The 21,006-nt window shown below is 39.7% G+C and overlaps 1 protein-coding gene across 7 annotated transcripts in view; it reads right to left on the reverse strand.

Annotated features, from left to right (window-relative positions):
* Window positions 1-21,006, reverse strand: part of pam (peptidylglycine alpha-amidating monooxygenase) — a 154,502-nt gene that overhangs the window by 56,960 nt on the left and 76,536 nt on the right. For all 7 annotated transcript variants that reach the window (XM_078396428.1, XM_078396427.1, XM_078396422.1 and 4 more), the window contains exons 6-11: window positions 18,741-18,832; window positions 12,797-12,880; window positions 5,881-5,929; window positions 4,093-4,160; window positions 1,682-1,762; window positions 193-269 (exon numbers count right to left, since the gene is read on the reverse strand). In XM_078396428.1, the coding sequence (XP_078252554.1) occupies window positions 193-269; window positions 1,682-1,762; window positions 4,093-4,160; window positions 5,881-5,929; window positions 12,797-12,880; window positions 18,741-18,832 (451 nt within the window). The remainder of the gene's footprint in view (window positions 1-192; window positions 270-1,681; window positions 1,763-4,092; window positions 4,161-5,880; window positions 5,930-12,796; window positions 12,881-18,740; window positions 18,833-21,006) is intronic.

The following is a 21,006-nucleotide window of genomic DNA, read 5'->3' on the forward strand; positions in this document are numbered from 1 at the left end:
TTCTTATACCAACCCCATATCTCTTGATTCACTGAATATTTAAAAATCCTTTGAACTCTTTTGAATTGTGACCAATCCTCCTCAGACCTCTTGGTTAGAGAATTCCAAAAGTCTGTGACCTTTTTCTCTTCTCATACCTGAAATACCAATTTCTTATTTTGAGACTATGAATAAATTCAAAAGTAAGATTACCTGAGGTAACTGTGGACTCTGTCGACCAATTAATGTCCATTTTCCATCTCTTACTCTGTATCCACTAACCACCTGACCTAAAATCAATATCAAATGCATTGCAGCTGTAATTTATTAAACATGAACTGAAATAAACGTAATTTAATTGACAAAGCTTCACAAATATTTGCAAAAATATCCCAAGGAGGGTAACGGCAAGCCTGACAAAATTAACCCGGTGCCACAGAAGGAAATATGAGGGAAGGTGGTAAAAGAGATTGTTCCTATTGAGCATTTTGAAATGTGGTAGAAATGTCAACATTTAGCCAAGACAAATTACCCCAGGAGAATGAACAATCATCAGCAACAACTGGATGAGGGAATTTTGGCAGAGTTACAAAGGAGCACACTGTCCTGACAAGCACATTCTGGTACCATCATCCATCTTTAGGGCTTTAAGTTCCAAATGCATTTCCTGACTTTTTACTTCATGGTGTCAACTTGCCCACAGTAAATTCCTGGCTAACAAAATTTCTAAAGGGAACTACCAGTAATCTCCATCTTTCCAGAGCATTGCAGGTATCATACTTGAAAAAATAGTGCAATAACAGCTTGGTCTTTAATTCTTTGATCCCTGGTTTGTACTTTGGAGTTGATTTGAATAATGTGTTTCACATAATTACATAGCAAACCCTATGAGAAATATCATAACTCAAATTAACATTTTATTTTTCAACATAGTTCATATCACTAGGCCATCAATCTATTGCACTTTGTTTTTTAGTCATATTAGACCAAAAAAAATTGTTTGTTCAAATAAACTATTCAAGAATAATTTTAGAAGGCATTAACAGCTGTGACATAGATGATTTTGCACCATTCAATCCAAAAAGGATTACTTAAATATATTTTGGGCATGAGTTTTGCATTAATTACTGCCATAATCAATCTAGATAGAATACAGAAGTGCCACATATAAACTCCAGATTAGATTGCTGAGGTCAACATTTGGTTAAACTTTGATTAAAATTCATAATTTATGCTGCAAATATACATGGAACCAATTCCAAGACAAAAATGTTTACAAACAACTGGTTCAGTGCCAGTTAAATATTTAAGAAAGAGCTTTAAAATATCAAAACAATTATTTTTTAAATGAAACCATGATTCTCCCACTATTAGTGTTATAAATGAGTCGACTTCGCAATACAATACAAGCCTAACCATGTGGATTTCTAAACTGGATTAATATCCTCAAGTATTGATGTTGGAGGTTTTTCTTTAAAATGTGATTTTGTCTCCCCACTTCCCCCACGACTGACATCATCCGTTGAAAAATTATGTAAAGTCTGCGGTGAGAATAGGCTTGATAAATTTAGTGATCTTCATTTTCCAAATTCGTTTAGTCAATAATATGTATCGTCAAAGATTCAGATTACAGAACTATTACATTTTAGAAGCTCCAGATTTATTTTACAAAATCAAATTAGAAAGATTACACTGGTCTTACCTAATTGATGAGTATGTGTTCTGAAGGCAAATGGGTGTATGGTGGTCTGTTTGTATACACAGGCAATATCTGCATTTACAACTACAAACAGAAAGAAAACATATTAAATCAAAACATTCCTTTTACATCTTTCATTTAACTCTTTCAGTTTTTGTTCCTATTTCCCTGTTCATTAACTCCACAACAATTATATATATTTTTAACACTGCAAACAGAGAAATGCAGCATTAAAATGTACAAGAAAGGGCCAAAAAGAGAAAATCGAAGAGGTACAAATATGAATATTTAACTTTCCCTACATTCTCTGCCAAAGCAAATTACTTTCCAAATCAAAAGATATAGTGCCCTCCGTAATGTTTGGAAGAAATACCCATCATTTATTTATTTGCCTCTGTACTCCACAATTTGAAATTTGTAATAGAAAAAAATCACATGTGGTTATAGTGCACATTGTCAGATTTTAATAAAGGCCATTTTTATACAAATTGGTTTCACCATGTAGAAATTACAGCAGCATTTATACATAGTCCCCCCATTTCAGGGCACCATAATGTTTGGGACACAGCAATGTCATGTAAATGAAAGTAGTCATGTTTAGCATTTTGATGCATATCCTTTGCATTCAATGACTGCTTGAAATCTGCGATTCATGAACATCACCAGTTGCTGGGTGTCTTCAATGGTGATGCTCTGCCAGGCCTGTATTGTGGAGCCATCTTTAGCTTATTCTTGTTTTGGGGGCTAGTCCCCTTCAGTTTTCTCTTCAGCATATAAAAGGCATGCTCAATCGGGTTCAGCTCACATATTACCACAGCATATCAAAGCACCCCAATCTGCATGCAATCAAAATTCAATGTGGGTCATTTTATTTTTAAATGTTTTGCACTTAATGCCATAATTCATTGAAGAAGACTCATGTCTTTAATGACTGGTCATACACCTCAATTCATTTTTAGAAATTAAATTAAAATGTAACCTTTTAACATTATTTCTCTCCAATTAAAAAACTCCATACAGACTTTTGATATTGTGACAATTATTTTTGTTTTTCATAAAAGTATTGTGGTCTTCATGAAGTTACACTTTAAAATTTGAAAGCATATTAAATTTTGAAAAAGTAGTAGCTCTGCAAAAACTATTTTTGTTCCAAAATGAGTCATGCCAATATATTTCCTCGGATTATTAAGCATGCTAATTTGTTATTCATATTAAATTATCAAACAATGTGCTAATTCATACCAGAGATCTAATTTTATTGTGACATTATCATTCACTGTGGTTGGATCTTTAAAATTACACATTTTAAGCATTTTTTTGGTATACTTTTCATAAGGGCTCAGCTGACTATGATCATGAATCTTTGGGATTTTCACACCTAGAAGTTGTGGTATCAGATGGACGCTTCCACCATTACCTGTGTGGAAGGCTTGAGAGGCTATCTCAATGGTCCTTTTATTTCTTCATATATTTTAAGACATAGAAGGCCTTTCAGCCTATTGAGTCTATGCCTGCATTTAAAACACCCCGATCAGTCTCTTTCCTGTACAAATACCTCACTCTTACATGTCTGTCAATTATTGATGTTCCTGTCACTCACCTATATCAGGGGTAATTTACATTGGCTATTTAATATCCCAACACACACATCTTTAGGATGTGCAAATAAACTGGAGCATCTAGGGTGAAACCCACATCGTCAGAGAATGTATAAACTCCACACACACAGCACCAAAGGACAGGATCAAACTGTGGTCGTTGTGATCCTAAATAAATTCAAATGAAATAAAATATGTTTCACTTAATCATCGCTTGATTCTAAACTAGAAACTCCAATTGCTAATTCTGCCTTCTGAACATATTTGTATTAGGATCACAACGACTACAGTTTGATCCTAATACAAATGTGTTCAGAAGGAAGAATTAGCAAATGGAATTATTAGTTTAGAATCATGCAATGACTAATTGAAATTCACATTTTACTTAATTTGAATTTATTGAATTTACATATTATTTTACTGTTTTCTTTCTGCCTTTCTGCCTTGAGCTCCAACTGTGACTCCAGCCTGGCTCGAAATTAGAACAGCATGTTAGTCTTAAGACAATACTGGCTACATAGCTGCATGCTATGTATGGCTTATCTTAATACATGCAAAGGTAATGTTTTCTTGGCTTTCTTTTCCATTTTTCTGATGAGATGACTTACTGGTCATATTACAGCAGACCATGGACTGGGGAGATGTGTTAGTCTGAAGAGTGTTATGGATTATTCTAATATTATTGGGTGGTGCAACAAAAATATATCCAAAGTGTTACCAAGCAATTGTCTTCCATGTTTTCTTTCAACTATTACAAGACTATATTTCCGCGCAATATATAAAACATATTAGCGTCAAGGTACAGTAAAAGCTCACCTTTCTTATTTGGTGGTATCACAGTATTAGCAGACATGAGGAGATATATGCCAGCAATCAAAGGCTGTCTGCAGCAAAAAGGTTGAAAAATGTTCAGAGGCTTCAAGTTTATCCCATTCAATATTTAAAATATAATCACCTAGGACTCAGTTTTACCAGCCACTTATCATGCAATTGAAGTAAGGTGAAAACAAAGAAATGTAACCCTTTCATCTACCAACTACCCAACTACCTGTTTTAGCCACACAATGATGGATAGCCATAAAAAAATATATATATATTTTTTTTTAACCTTTCAAATGAATAGGTGGCATTAAGGTGACCATTCATGTGAATTTCTATCACAATACCTGAATTACTCGCAACATTGCTGCTTCAATTAACCAGGACTAAAATATGAAACCTTTTATAAACATTACATTTTATATGTTAGCAGACATCTCTGAATTCAGCAGCTTTTAATATGAAATTGAGATAAAAGTCAGCTTTTGAAATAACATAATCTGATCCCTGAAATTGTTGTCGTGCCTAAACTGACATCCACTGGTTCTGGCATCATTATATATATTTTTTTCCCCAATCAATCTCTGACAGAATTCATCCAAGTGATGGAATCATAATGGAAAATCAAGTATAGACTATAAACAAGATTACCGGCTGAGAAATACAAAGACAATAATTTTGTATCTATATTAAGTTATGCCTGACTAATTGTACTTTCAAAATCTAGAGCAGGAAAATAATATGTCTGATTCATAATATATAGCACACACATGCATGAACAAAGATGGTCAGCAAATTACTGCATTAATTTTCCTAACATGAAGTTTTGTTTTCTTATACCAAACTCACTTCAATTTTCCAGGTTATATATGTAGTATGAACTCAGATTTTCTCTCTCCATGGACATTGCCTGATCATCTGGGTATTTCCTACAGATCAGACCCGCTTCTCACACCTTATTCCGTTTACACATCTCCCTCTTGTTTGGTGTCTCTCTCTCTGTAATCTTTCAACCAAATGGCTTCATTAACAACTTACCACGATAGCAACACTGGCTTCTCCTTATCGGAGAAATTCCCTTTATTCTACCCATCCTTCTCCAATCCTCTCTGCAAATGAAAATTGAATTGTTTTCTTTTTCTCGGTTTTGACGACCTGAAAGTCAACTCAGTTTCTCTTTCCACCTATACTGCCTGACCTACTAAATATATTTTGCAGTTTTTTTTTACATTTTAGATTTCCAGAAACGTTAGATTTATTATTTTCATTCATGAATTAAGACTTGCTTTGGAAGATAATGAAAGCATCTGCAACATACTTAACTTCCTTATCTAAATCTGCATTACATTTAGCCCTTTTTCTTGATTCTTTCAGGAATGTCAGCTTCATATTCTTTTTCTGTGGACACTATACAAGGGCCAGAAGGGTAACTTGAGTTCTTCAACAGTTCAGCTGGAAGGAATTGCCACTTATTTAAGCTTTATTATCTGACTGCAAACAAAATAGTGGTGAAACTGTAGTAAGTGTTGTGTGATAAAACTGTCATCAAGATGCATGTGCTAGCTGATTCCCTGACTGCAGAAGATATCAAAATGGAGCAGTGCGTAAATGTCGAAGAAACGCATTATCTGTTACTCGGAGAGAAAACTTTATCACCATAAATTTTTATTTATAAGTTTAACCTTGGAACCCAGATTATTGATTTCTTGAGAGCAATTCACAGTTCACCATGTAATAGTAACAATACAGATATTCCAAACTCTGCACTTAAATCTGGATACTTACTTAAGAAACGTCATCTCTAAAGATACACCTGAGCAATCTTTGTGATTATCTAAAAGAAAAAGTAAATATTTGAAGCTTAAACAGTTAAAATTGTATTCTAAGGTAGTTACAATATTAAACCATTAGATGTAAAATCTGTAATGGATTAAAGAGGTGTCTCAGTCACTATATGTGGTTAGTGATGTGAATTGGCATGAACTTCATAAGTTCTAGGAGCAAATTAGGCCATTCAGCCCATCGTCTACTCTGCCATTCAATCATTTATCATTCTCTCTCAACCCCATTGTCCTGCCTTCTCCCCATAACCCCAGACACCCATACTAATAAAAAATATATCAATCTCCACCTTAAAAATGTCCATTGACTTGGCCTCCACAGCCTTCTGTGGTAATGAATTCCAAAGATTCACCACACAAAATTGACAAAAGTTTGCTTTTTAAGTTTGCTTTTCCTTGGTTAAGATGGATATAAAACTGAAATATTCAGTCTACTCATAAATGTTCAATAACTTTTTCAACAGAATAAAGCATCACTGCAACGTGAGAATTTAGAAATCCAAATTGGCAAATTCCAATTAGAATAAATTGTATTTACAATGTAAAGTTATTACAGAATGCATCATACTTTCAACTTGACAAATTTGAAGTCAGCACAAGCAGAACTTAAAACGTTCGATTAATTTAAGAAACTTAGATTGGATTGTCAAGAAAACAGATAAAGCTCAAGTACATTACATTTTTTTTTTAACACATTTGATTAATTACCAATGTGATTTATAGTTTGAAAGTATTTCATACAATGTAATCAGGACATCCTACAAACTTGATCACAGATATGATAAATACTGCAAGTTAATGTATTTTGGTTCAAGATATCCTATGATGAAAAGTCACAATCTGATGTTAATTGAAAACTGATTTAAAAAAAAAAAAATATAATAATTGATCGTTTGATCTTGGTTTATCAATACAAGCTAACTGTTCGTAGACTGGGCATGAATATTGCTCTAATTTTCACGCAACGGTTTTAACTTTGGTTGTGCTCAAATATCTGATTTTTCTGGATCAGATAAGATCAGAATAGTTTACTGTCATGTGCACCAGGGTGCAATAAAATTCACTGTTCACTGAAGTACACAAAGCAGAGAGTATGCGACAGCATCAATAATAGACAGTGGGCCGAGGTGCCTTTTCATTTCATGTCGTGATCCACATCCTATATTTACCTGTATTTATAACATATTGTGTAAAAATATTATGGAAATTATATCTGAAACTCGTCAAGAACAAAACCGGCACATATTTTTAAAATATGGAAAAAACCTCCAAAATCTTGTCAATTTTCCGAGTAGTAATTGTCCAATCAAAGCACGTTTGTCATTGAGTCGAACGCCGATTGACCAATCACGCGCTTTGGGAGGGAGCCCACTGGGATCATGGCGGAGAGTATTTTGTCTATCTTCGGTTTAAACCAGCATCTACAGTTCCTTCCCCCACACTAGCACAAAGGAAGATGGTTGTGGTGACTGGAGGTCATCTCAGCCACAGAACATCTCTGCAGGAGTTCCTCAGCTTCGTGTCCAGGGCTCAGCCACATTCAGCTGCTTCATCAATTGCCTTTCTTCAGTCGTAAGGTCAGAAGGAGGGATGTGCACTGATGATTGCACAATGTTCAGCACCATTTATGACTCCAGATACTGAAACCATTCTACGTCCAAATGCCGAAAAACCTGAACCATGTCTAACAATAGGCTGATAGGCGGCAAGTAAGATTCACCCGCACAAGTGCCAGGGTGACAATAACAAACGAGAAAATCCAACTATCATCACCTGACATTCACTGGGATTTACTTAACAGAATCCGCAATATAGATATCTGGGGATTATCATTAACCAGAAACTGAACTAGATTAGCTACTTATACAGTGGCTAAAAGAGCAGGTTAGCGGCTAGTGATCTTGCAGGAAGCAGGATTGCTGGTCGGTGCGGAATCGGTGGGCCAAAGAGCCTAGTTTAGAGAACTAAACTAAACTAAAGCAAGCAACTCCCCTCCTAACTCCCCAAAACCTGTCCCCCATCGACAAAGCTCAAGTCAGGAGCGTGATGGAATACTCTCCATATGTCCAGATGAGCACATCTTCAATAATACTCAAGAGCCTTGATACCAAACAGGACACAATGGTTCTCTTAATTGACACCCATTCACATTCATCCACTCACCCCACCCCTGACACAAAGTGGCAGCAGTTTGCACCATCTACAGGATGCCCTGGACCAGTGCTTCTTAAACTATTTCAGTGTAATTCACCCTTGAGTCTTTATCACAAAATTTCATTCACCCTCGACTAAATTTTCTTATATTTTTTAGGTAAATTTTGTGTTATTCTCCCTTGTGTATAATTTTATATATAATTTATTTTGTCACATGAGCAAAAAACGTAAATCAACTCATTTCTTGTGTGTTTATTTTATTCAACTTTTGAACATCCTAAAAATATGTAAAGAAAACTAGGAGTGAAAAAAAAGAAGTTTAATTACCACAGGAGTTGGAAAATCATTCTATTAGAATGATAAAAAAAACATTTCAACGTCTAAACACTGGGTTTGAGCCCCATCCTACTCTTTCGGGCTTTGATTACTTGGAAAAGTAATCTTTTCTTGGAAGACTAGCTCAAAAAACCATGGGGTATGTGATTTAATATATTACTATCCAACTAAAATAACTTTCTATAACTCTCCCCGACGAAAGCTCACAATACAACCAAATATCAACCTGCCATCTTTGGTATACTTCTCTCCAGAAGCTGCCTCTTCCAAATCCAGATATATTTTTTAAGTTGTGCATGTGTACTGACATGTATGTCACATGTATGCTCAAAACATCATCACAACATTGTCTGTAGCTCAGTTCTGAATATCTGGCCCCCTCCCATCCTCCCAACTAGGAGTGACAAAAAAATTAAGAACAGAAAAATTATTAGAATTTTTCTAGTTTACATAAAGTAAAGTTAGTAAACAACTGTCTTAGAACTTAGAATTAGATTCTTAGAAACAATGTTTTCTTATTGTGTATGTTTACCACAAATAAATGACAAGCAGTATACTTCTACACTTATCATCAATGACTAGGATGTTCCTGTAATCCTGTGACAAGCTTCTCAAACCGAGGTTCAATTTCCTTCTCCAAAGCAACCCGCATTAACAAATCAACATGCTGAAGTGAATTGCGGTTTTTGGATTTCAATTCTACCAAGGTCGAAAATCCTTGTTCAGACAGGAAAGTTGTTGTCATCATTACTAGTGGTTGAAGGGCTTTCAAGGCAATTGATTTGTATTCAGGGAAAGCAAGTAATCCAATCCAATAGTCTCCATAGTAGGAGTACATTTCAAAAGATGATTTTTGAGTGAAGTCATAATGAAGCTCCATCAACACTTCTGACATTTCCCCAAAATCTGCTCGCTTGATGTGGCTGGTGATAAAAGGGATTAGCTATCCGCATCTGATTTTCGAAGTCCTGCAGATGCTTCTGAGGAAAATATGTTTCAACATTTTTAGACAGCAACTGCAGATGGTCAGAAATTATGTCCACTGTTTTCTCCAGATCAGGTTGCTTTTCTTCCCGCTCACACTCTTTGAGGAAGCTTTCTAAATGTGGGAAATTGGGGAAATTGCCTTTACGAATGTTAATATGCCACATGGTGATCTTCATTTTCATGGCTTCTATTTTCCCAAGAACATCGAAGATGTCACCTCCTTTACCTTGAAGTGACAAGTTGAGCCGATGTTCAAAAATAGAAGTCATGTAACACAATTTGGCCAGCCAAAATTCATTGTTGAACTGCATTGCTTTCACGTCACCTTGCTCAGTAAAAAATACACAGTTCATTCTTCAGGACAGTACACTTTCAAGGACTCTTCCACGTGACAACCATCGAACCTCAGAATGCAGGAGGAGAATCATGTGATCTGCAGGCATATCCTTGCATAGTTCTGAAAACAGCCAACATTCTTTTGCTTGTGGGCGAAAAGCATTGACAATTTTCACCACATCTTGCAACAATTCATCCAGCTAATTTTTCTGGTCATTGCAACAAGTGTTCAGTTTCTTGGCAGCTAGTGCTTCCCGATGTAAACAACAATGTAAAAAGGTGCAATTATGGGATTTTTCTTTGATGTGAGCGGTGGTTCTTTTATGTTTCCCCATCATGGCTGCATCACCGTCTCAGCAACACATTTGCTTCAAGATAAATTTTCATTTTCCATGAATTCGTCAAGCTTGGAGAAAATAAATTCACCTGTAGTTTGCTCTCTGACTGGCAAGCAAAAGAGATAATGCTTGACAATTTTTCCCAAGCTTTAATCCGGAAACGACAATACACAATTAGTTGTGCATCATTTTTAATGTCCCTAGTTTCATCAAACTGCAGAGTGAAAAATGATGCTTCCAACAGTTTCGCCATCAGCTGATGCTTCAGATCTTCAGCAATCATAGTAGATCGAAGTTTCATTGTGTCATTGGACAAAGGAATTTGCACTACTTTATCCACTGCTTGCTTTCCACCATGTAGTAGATTGGCAACGATTTTCAAACACGGTTTGACAACTTTCTCAGCCTCTGTGTATGGCTTTTTTTCTTTCATGAGCACATGTGCTATTTGAAGAGAGGCAAGAAGAAGAGGTTTTCTTGAGTTTTGAGGAAAGGGTACTTTGGTCCTGGTATTTTCTCTTGAGATTTCCTTGCCCGTATCATTAACAGAGTCATTATCTGTAACATCCGGAACTGCATTTTTAGGTTTGTTATCCTCAGTTTCCTTGTCACCCTTCACAAGTGTCTTGGCTCCTGAACATACCTCCGCTTGAGTCCTATAAGAAGATAACTGCAGATGCTGGTACAAATCAAAGGTATTTATTCACAAAATGCTGGAGTAACTCAGCAGGTCAGGCAGCATCTCGGGAGAAGGAATGGGTGACGTTTCGGGTCGAGACCCTTCTTCAAACCTTCTTCCTCTTGAGTCCTGTTCGTTTCATCTTCCTTTCAGAAATGAACTACTTCCTCCTGCACTCTCCTCCTCTAGAGCTGGTTTCTTTTGGTACTTCAACAGACATAGTGTCTTAATCTACAAATCAAACTCACAAAATACTGAAGTTGCTAGAATAGAAAATGCAGAATATCACTACAAGAAAATGGCTCAATCTAACTAGATTGCCCAAAAAACGGGGCTCAAATCTCCTTAATATAGCTAGAATTCATGTTGCTTGATGCAAATAAGTGCTGGTAGATTGAAGTACAGTAAATATGTATAGAATTCTAGTTCTAGCAGAAAAGGAGCTAAATTGGCAACACAAAGTAAAGTTACAGTTCAACAGTTGCCAGCAGTGATCCTCCAGTGTTGCCATTTATAAATTTATGATCCCACTAGCTCGTTTGGTCTTCCCTAAAAGGTTATATTACAGTAAATTTGGGAAATAGCCTGCTACTTTGAAATTAGAAAACCATAGGTAGAGAGAAAAAACATATCAAATTTCCAGTTCCACTGCCATTAAAACCACTAAAAGCTTACTAACCACTTTAATGGCAATGCCTTTTTTAAGGGGGTTGAGGGGGGATGGAGTGGGTGAGGGGGGGTGATAAGGGGGGTTGAGGAGGTGAAGTGGGAGGAGGTGGTTGAGGGGGGATGGAGTGGGTGAGTGGGGGGAGGGGAGTAGGGAGTGGGAGGTAGAGGCGAGTGGGAGAGGAGAGGGTACTGGACCAATGCAGGAGCGGTTTGGGCCCAACGGGTCCACTTGGTCCTGTGTCCATCTAAATGCCTGTATATCCTATCCCTCAGAATACCCTCTAGTAAATTTCCGACTACAAATGTTAAACACACTGGCCTATAGTTTCCAGCATTTTCCCTGCAGCCCTTCTTGAATAGAGGCATAACATTTATCACCCTCCAGTCTTCCGGCACCTCTCCTGCTTTTTAAGCGACTCATAAATTCCAACCAGGACTCCCGCAATTTCCTATCTAGTTTCCCACAATGTCCTTGGATATATTTGATTAGGCCCTGGAGATTTGTCTACCTTCATACACGATAGTACCTTCAGAACCTCCGACTGTAACACTAACTGCTCTCAAGGCACTTCCATTGACTGCCCCAAGTACCTCCGCCCTCCTGTCTTCCTCCTCTGTGAATACAGAGGAGAAATACTCATTGAGGACCTTGCCCATCTCCTGTGGCTCCACACATAGATGACCTTTTGATTCTTGAGGGGTACCACTCTTTCTCTAGTTACCCTTTTCCCCCTTATGTATTTATAAAATCTCTTGGGATTGTCCTTAATGCAATCTGCCGGAGCAATCTCCTGGCCCCTTTTTGCCCTTCAGATTTATTTTTTTACTTTGCTCCTTAGCTTATTTACTTTGCTCCTTTGAGTCTTCTCAAAAAGTAAAAGTGTCAATGCTCTTTCTTGATCACCATATCGCTAAGAAGGGACCATAAGGGGAATTCCTGGTGAGCTAGTTGCCGAACCATCAGGATTTCTGAATGATTGGGTCACAGATGATTGGTTTTAGTATTAATCTTTGAGCCTTTCATTAGAATTGAAAAATGTTTTCAACCTGAAATGTTAACAAATGAAAACTGATCTGTTGAGTGAGTAAAATATTCTTATTTTAGATTTAAAGCATCAACAGTAAATATGACCACGAAACATACAGCATGGTCAAGAGTGTTATAATCTATTTTCTTTTCAAAACATTCTTGACAATATCCATAATAATTTATATGCTTTCATTTGAAAGGAAGCGTAAAAGCATTGGTACATTGGTAAAGGATAGCAACAGAATTAACATTTTAACATTTCATATTTTCTGCAAAAGGAAATCAATGTCAGAATGGCACAAATATTACTCTATTCACTGGAATCTCTTACCTCGAAATGCAGTCACATCTCCATAATGAACCTGAAGAACTATGTAGTTAATACCTGTGTTTCCACCAACTCTAAATCCAACATCTAGAATTTTAAAAAAAATAAGTCACAATTAGTTTATTACCAATAAATTACCAATATCACTTCACATTGTGCCTTTGCTAGATTTTAGATGTATCAGTAGCAGTGACAATGAAACTACTAGAGCATTCTAAAAACACTCTGGTTCATTGTGTTCATTGACACGGAGAGTCCTTAACAGTCATTCCTACATGAGAGAAGAACTGCTTTGGTTAAGGCCTATATATCTCAAGGAACACATTTCTTTAGGTAATCAGGTATTTAAACATAGCACAAAAAGTAAGGAAATTTGTGTTTGGTAGATTATTTCTTTATTGTAACAATGCTTCTTGGCAATAAATCTTATACCGTTGGAAAGCCTGTTTATTTCCCTTTTAAATGGTGCCACTTTTGTAAGGAACATGCATTTGTGGGATGAGCAGTAGAGCTGAGTATGTGGGTTGCGCCCATGAAAAATCTGCCAAATCTCTGCCAATGCCAAACAGCTTATTCTGCCATTGACTCTTGTTCGGTGTTGTTTGGTGGATTGGATGATTGAAGTCTGAAGAAACAAGACATATTGGCAATTTAACAATTTAGCGTGTGGAAGAACCATACACAGCCACAACAGCCTGGCACCTCCTCCTCATGCTGGTCACCAGCCTGGTCACACACTGTTGTGGGATGGCATCCCATTCTTCAACCAGCATTTGTCGCAAGTCAGCCAACGTGGTTGTGTTGGTCACTCTGGCACGAACAGCACGCCCAAGCTGATCCCACAAGTGTTCAATGGGGTTGAGGTCAGGACTGCTGGCAGGCCATTCCATCCTCTCCACTCCCAAATTCTGGAGGTAGTCTCTGAGAAACCCTGCTCTGTGGGGGCGAGCATTGTCATCTTGGAGGATAGAGTTTGGTCCCAGACTGTGGAGATACGGGATTGCCACTGGTTGCAGAATCTCATCTCGATATCTCTCTGCATTGAGATTGCCTCCAATGATGACAAGCCTCGTTTTTCCAGTGAGGGAGATGCCGCCCCACACCATCACACTGCCTCCACCAAAAGATGTTACTCTATCGGTGCAGCAATCAGCATAGCGTTCTCCGCGTCTTCTCCACACTTTGACCCTATGATCCAACTGCCGTAGGCAGAATCTGGACTCATCGTTGAACATAACGTTCCTCCACATGTTCAGGTTCCAGTGCACGTGTTGCCGACACCAGTGCAAACGGGCCTGATGGTGAAGGGCAGTCATGGCAGGCCTCCTGGCAGCCCTATGAGACCGAGGTCGGCTGCGTGCAGTCTGTTCCGAATTGTCTGGGCAGAGAGCCGTCGGCCATATCGTCCTGCAAACCTTGACTGCAAATCTGTAGAAGACAGCCTACGGTTCCTAAGTGCTGACAGGGTGAGGAAACGGTCTTCTTCGGGTGTCGTCTTCTTGGGACGCCCACTTCGCGGCCTGTCTCTGACATCCCCCGTTATATGGAACTTGGCCTTCTCTTTGGAGATGGTACTAGGGCTCACTCCAAATAATGCCGCAACTTGGTTTTGCGGAACACCAGCTTGAAGTTGCCCTATCGCACGGGCCCTATCCAGATCAGTCAAACGTGGCATGCCGATTCTTGGAGCAGACACCTACTGACCACTGTAGCAGGGCCCATGCTCACAGATGCTGCCAATCAGGCACCTGATTGTCAGCACCTGGGGGTACCAGAAGCTCAAAACAAGAGTCAATAGCAACAGCAGAATAAGCTGTTTGGCATTGGCAGAGAAGATTTGGCAGATTTTTCATGGGCGCAACCCATATACTCAGCTCTGCTGCTCATCCCACAAATGCATGTTCCTTACAAATGTGGCACCATTTAAAAGGGAAATAAACAGGCTTTCCAACGGTATAAGATTTATTGCCAAGAAGCATTGTTACAACAAAGAAATAATCTACCAAACACAAATCTCCTTACTTTTTGTGCTATGTTTATTTGCTGGCCGGAAACTTAGATTTACAAAATACTTTAAATGATTCAGCTTTCTACATCTACTACACTGTTCTGACAAATAGTTATTAATCTAAACTGTTAATTCTGTTTTTATCTCCATTGATAGTACGACCAACACATTTTGTTTTTATTTTAGATTTCTAACATTTACATTATTTAGTTTGTCTTCTTAATTTCCTTTATAGAGTCCGAGAGTCATACAGCATGAAAGACTTTTGGCTCAACTCGTCCATAACAATCAAGATGCCCCATCTAAGCTAGTCCTATTTGTTCACGTTTGCCTCATATCCCTCTAAGTATATACATCGATCAACCAAAACATTATGACTACCTGCCTAATATGCTGTTGGTCCTCCGTGTGCAGCCCCATACGCAGCGGGGTGCAATGCACTGTATATTGTGACACATTCCTCCCGTGACCGCCATTAAAATTTTCTGTGACTTGTGCCACAGTAGACCTTCTGTCGGTTCAGACCAGACGGGTTAGCCTTCGTTGCCCTCGCTCATCAATGACCTTTGGGTGCCCAACACCCTGTCGCCTGTTTGTGGTTTGTCCCTGCTTGGACCACTGTCGGTAGGTACTCACCACTGCTGACCGGGAGCACCCCACAAGCCTTGCCGTTTCAGAGATGCTCTGACCCAGTCATCTGGCCATAACAATTTGGCCCTTGTCAAAGTCGCTCAGGTCTTTACTCCTGCATCCAACACATCAACTGACTGTTCACTTGCTGCCTAATATATCCCACCCCATGACAGGTGCCACTGTAACAAGATAATCAATGTTATTCACTTTGCCTGTCAGTAGTCATAATGTTTTGGCTGATCGGTGTATATAATGTAATGCAGACAGTGGCTTATAAAAGCTCTACATTACATTACCTTTCTTTTATTGGAAATTGTGTAAAGCTAAGGTACTCCTCGGCCAGCTGTCAGATTATAGTATTCAGTGGCGAGGATACCAAACAATGGTTTAATTGATCAAAGTGTTTAACTATAGTATGAGCCTTGGTGCTTTGATAGGATGCTCAACTTCCTGACCAACAAACCACAATCAGTAATGCAAGGGACAAGTCATCCTCTACAATAATCCTCAACACTGGTACCCCGCAACGATGGGTTGACAACCCCATACTCTACACCCTGCAACGATGGGTTGACAACCTCATACTATACACCCTTGCAACGATGCGTTCACAGCCTCATACTATACACCCTTGCAACGATGCGTTCACAGCCTCATACTATACACCCTTGCAACGATGCGTTCACAGCCTCATACTATACACCCTTGCAACGATGCGTTCACAGCCTCATACTATACTCCTTATAAACTCATGACTTTGCAGCCAAATACCAATCCAACTCAATGTAGTTGTTTGCAGATGACACCACCGTAGTGGGCCAGATAACAAATAATGAGGAGACGGAGTGTATGAAGCAGATTGGGAACTTTGTAACCTGCTGCCAAGAAAACAACCTCTCCCTTAATTTCAGCAAGACAAAGAAGATTGCGATTGACTTTATGAAGCGAAGCAGTGCACACACCCTGGTATATATTGATGGCGCCAAAGTAGAGGGGGCAGAAAGCTTCAAGTTCTTCGGAATAAATATCACCAGCAATTTGTCCTGGAACAGTGATATCGAAGCTATGGCTAAGAAAGCACACCAATACCTCTACTTCCGTAACGAGGCTCGGGAAGTTTGACATGTCCCCAACAACCCTTATCAACTTCTACAGATGCTCCAGAGAAAGCATTTTAGCGGGATACATCACAGAATGGTTTTGGAACAACTCCATCAAAGACCGCGAGAAATGGCAGAGAGTTGTGGATGTAGTCCAGACCATCACGCAAACTAACCTCCCCTCCATTGATTCCTCTACACCACGCTGCCTTGGCATGGCCACCAGCATAATCAAGGGCCACGCCGGTCACTCCCGCTTCTCCCCAGCTCCATCAAGCAAGAGATACATTTTGAAAATGCATAACTCCAGATTCAGGGACAGTTTCTTCCCAGCTGTTATCAGGCAACTGAAACATCCTTTCACCAGCTAGAGTGCGATCCTGACCTTCCATCGACCTCATTGGAGACTTTTGAACAATCTTTAATCGGATTTTATAGGACGATCTTTTGCATTAAATGTTGTACCCATTATCCTTTATCTGTGCACTGTGGATGGCTTGATTATAATCATATATAGTCTTCTTTGTCTGGATAAAATTAACTAAAACTTTTCACTGTACCTCGGTACACGTTACAATAATAAACTAAACTGAACTAAATGGAACTAAACTAAACTAGAAAACTCTCACTGATCAGAGCATCAAATGCCCAAGTGAAGGCCAATTCACTGGATGTTTTCAATAAAGAGTTAGATTTAGTTCTTTGGGCTACTGGAATCAAGGGATATGGGGAGAAAGCAGGAACGGGGTACTGATTCTGGATGATCAGCCATGATCATACTGAATGGCTGTGCTGGCTCGAAGGGCCAAATAGCCTACTCCTGCACCTATTTTCTATGTTCTATGCACTAGTAGTCTACAAACTGAGCAGATAGTCCATGTTGTTATTTTAGTGCAACAATTAGTTATTTCTATCTTCTGGATCAAACATTGAACCAATATCTGTTTGTGGACATGTAGAAAAAACATTTCAACATCTAAGAGGAAGATTGTCCTTCTGGTGTTCTGGCTAATACCTACCTTCTAACAATACAAAATCACTTTCAAGGCATTGATGCAAACAGCGAAGTCTAGTTATGCACAATTGTGCCAGTTGATGGGTTCACAAATCACAGTGGATATCTTTTAAAATATTTATTTGGTTGTGAAATGCTTTGAGGCCATAATGTCTAACAACTCTCATTCAAATTGAACCTACATTTTTAAAGCTACAGACATTTAAAATTTAAAAATTCACTTTTTAACCCTTTTCCTGAAAGTCCTCAGTGTATGATGTCACAATCGGGCACGTTCGACTTCATTTGCTCCTCACTCACCAAAACAAGATGGCCGCCGGAGGCGCCGCCACCCGCCCGGGCTCAGTGCTTCCCTCGCCCCTCTCGCCTCTCCCCTCACCCAGCCCCGGGGGAGACGCGCACGTCGACAGTCAGCGTTGAACGCACGGGCACTGGTAAGTGCCTTTCGCCGCCAACGGCTCCACGGAGGGGAGTGGGCGTGGCGGCCGAGTGGGTGGAGGGGAGGGGAGGGTTAGGGGTAGGAGAGAGTGCGGGTGGGGGCTGGGGAGAGTGGGGTGAGGGGGAGGGGGTGGAGAGAATGGGGTGGGGGGGGAAGGGGGACAGTGGGGACAGGAGAGAGTGGGGGTGGGGAGGGTGGAGAGAATGGGGTTGGGGAAGAGGGACAATGGGAGGGGCAGGAGAGAGTGGGGGTGGGGAAGAGGGGAGAATGAGGGTGGGGGGTAGGGAGGGAGGTGGGGGTCAGGGGAGGGGGGAATAGGAGTGAGGAGGGGGGAATGGGGGTGGAGGCAGGGCTGGGGGATTGGGGGTGGGGCCTGGGGAGGGGCAAGTTGGGGTGGGCTAGGGGGGATGGAGTGGGTCAGTGGGGGGAGGAGGGGGCATAAGGGGGATTGAGTGCAGGGGGGGGGATTGAGGGTGCTACACCAATACTGGAGACCTTGGGTCCAGGGCTCACCCTCTCAGTCACACCCTCTCCCCTTCCCTGCCCCCCCCCCCCCCCCCATGAGGAATGGACCCAATGCGTCTAGTATTTGATAAAGCCACCCCCATATGCCACCAAGAGCCACATGCAAAGGACAGAAAGGGAGGTCATCTACAAATTCTTAGAGATATCCTTCATTAATGGTAGAAGCAAAACAGTGTTGGGAGGCATTACCTACTGCATTTAAAACCAATAGATTTAAAATGACATACCTGTAGGTAATTGTGTAGGTGGAGCATTTCTCGCCCATGCATACATGATTTCAGCTTCACGTAAACATGTTCCATATCTGCTGCCACAGTCCCTGAAAAAGAAAATAAAATGGAGTAATTAATTGTAATTTTAATAGCCAAGTTGCCATGATGTGCAACTATTGTTCAGATGGCAACCTCTCATTAAAAGGTATATTTTCTTCTCACAATTACGTAAATTGCAAAAAAACACTAATTTTCTTGACAAAGTTACAATGCCAACCTAAATAGATTGTCATATGTTCCAATTCCTTGATAATGTTTTTAGTTATTAAAAACATTTTGTGTCTATCTTTAGTATAAATCAGCATCTGCAGTTAATTTTTGTTACATTTTGACCTATTTTTTGGCTCCACGGTATTCTGCATTGACTCCAGGGTTCAGATGCTCTCCATATCATGACAATAATTAGACATTGGATGCAAGTCATAATCTGAGAGAGCCCTACAGATTTTAGAATTACTTTTTAAACACGCATGTCTTTATTGATCAGCATTGCAGTGACTGTGTTGATCATAGTTCTGTATTATTTGGACAGGCATCTCATTTTAATTTTCAGACCAGCTTGTGTTCCACCTAATAATAATATAATAATATATTCCTTTATTCGTCCCACACCGGGGAAATTTACATGTTACAGCAGCAAAGTGGATAGCAAGAGATCATTCATTATAAATAAAAGATATATAAATTGTCATCAGTTTTCTGTGTGTTCTTAGCAGTTATTGTTGACTCATCTGCTGGGAGCAGTGCTGGTTGTGCAGTCTCACAGCAGCGGGAAGGAAGGACCTCCTATATCTCTCCTTCACGCACTTGGGGTGAAGGAATCTGTCACTGAAGGAGCTACTCAGTGCAGTGACAGTGTCCTGCATGGGGTGGGAGTCGTTGTCCAGCAGCGATGTTAGCTTTGCCATCATCCTCCTCTCTCCCACCTGAATCAAAAGATCATATCATGTGTGACTCAAGAACATAAGCATAATCAACATTAATCCTCCAACTCGGAAATAAAAAGTAGATAGCTATCAAGGTGGTGTCATTCAGCGGAAACATTGAACCAAAAGTCCAGCAGTCTGTCGGAAGGACATGAACTATTTCAAGACCCACTACAAAAGAGAGGATTTCACCTGGTATCCTTGCCAAAAATCATACTTCAATCAATTCCACAACAACAGATCATATGGTTGCTTAACACAAAAACACATTTTAAACCTAGTATAAAATACTCTTCAAAATAGCTAAATAGATAGAAACAGAAAATAGGTGCAGGAGGCCATTTGACCCTTCGACCCAGCACCGTCATTCATTGTGATCATGGTTGATCATCCACAATCAGTAACCTGTGCCCAACTTCTCCCCATATCCCTTGATTCCACTAGCCCCCAGAGCTCTATCCAACTCTCTCTTAAATTTATCCAGTGATTTGGCCTCCACTGCCCTCTGTGGCAGAGAATTCCACAAATTCATAACTCTCTGGGTGAAAAAGTTCCTTCTCACCTCAGTTTTAAGTGGCCTCCCCTTTATTCTAAAATTATGGCCCCTGGTTCTGGACTCCCCCAACATTGGGAACATTTTTCCTGCATCTAGCTTGACCAGTCCTTTTATAATTATATGTCTCTATAAGATTCCCTCTCATCCTTCGAAACTCCAGTGAATACAAGCCTAGTCTTTTCAATCTTTCCTCATATGACAGTCACGTCATCCCAGGGTTCAATCTCGTGAAACTACGCTGCACTGCCTCAATTACAAGGATGTCCTTCCTCAAATTAGGAGACCAAAACTGAACACAATACTCCAGATGTTGTCTTACCAGGCCCCTATACACCTGCAGAAGAACCTCTTTACTCCTATACTGAAATCCACTCGTTATGAAGGCCAATTAGCTTTCTTCACTGCCTGCTATACCTGCACGCCAACTTTCAGTGACTGGTGTACAAAGACACCCAGGTCTCGCTGCACTTCCGTCTTACCTAACCTGACACCATTGAGATAATAATCTGCCTCCTTGTTTTTGCCTCCAAAGTGGATAACCTCACATTTATCTACATTATACTGCATCTGCCACGCATCTGCCCACTCACTCAACCTGTCCAGGTCACCCTGCAACCCTCTAACATCCTCTTCGCAGTTCACACTGCCACCCAGCTTTGTGTAATCTGCAAACTTGCTAATGTTACTTCTAATTCCTTCATCTAAATCATTAATATATATGATAATATTACGGCCCCAA

This window comes from Rhinoraja longicauda, chromosome 3 (assembly GCF_053455715.1).
Source record: "Rhinoraja longicauda isolate Sanriku21f chromosome 3, sRhiLon1.1, whole genome shotgun sequence".
Classification (NCBI taxonomy): Eukaryota; Metazoa; Chordata; class Chondrichthyes; order Rajiformes; family Arhynchobatidae; genus Rhinoraja; species Rhinoraja longicauda.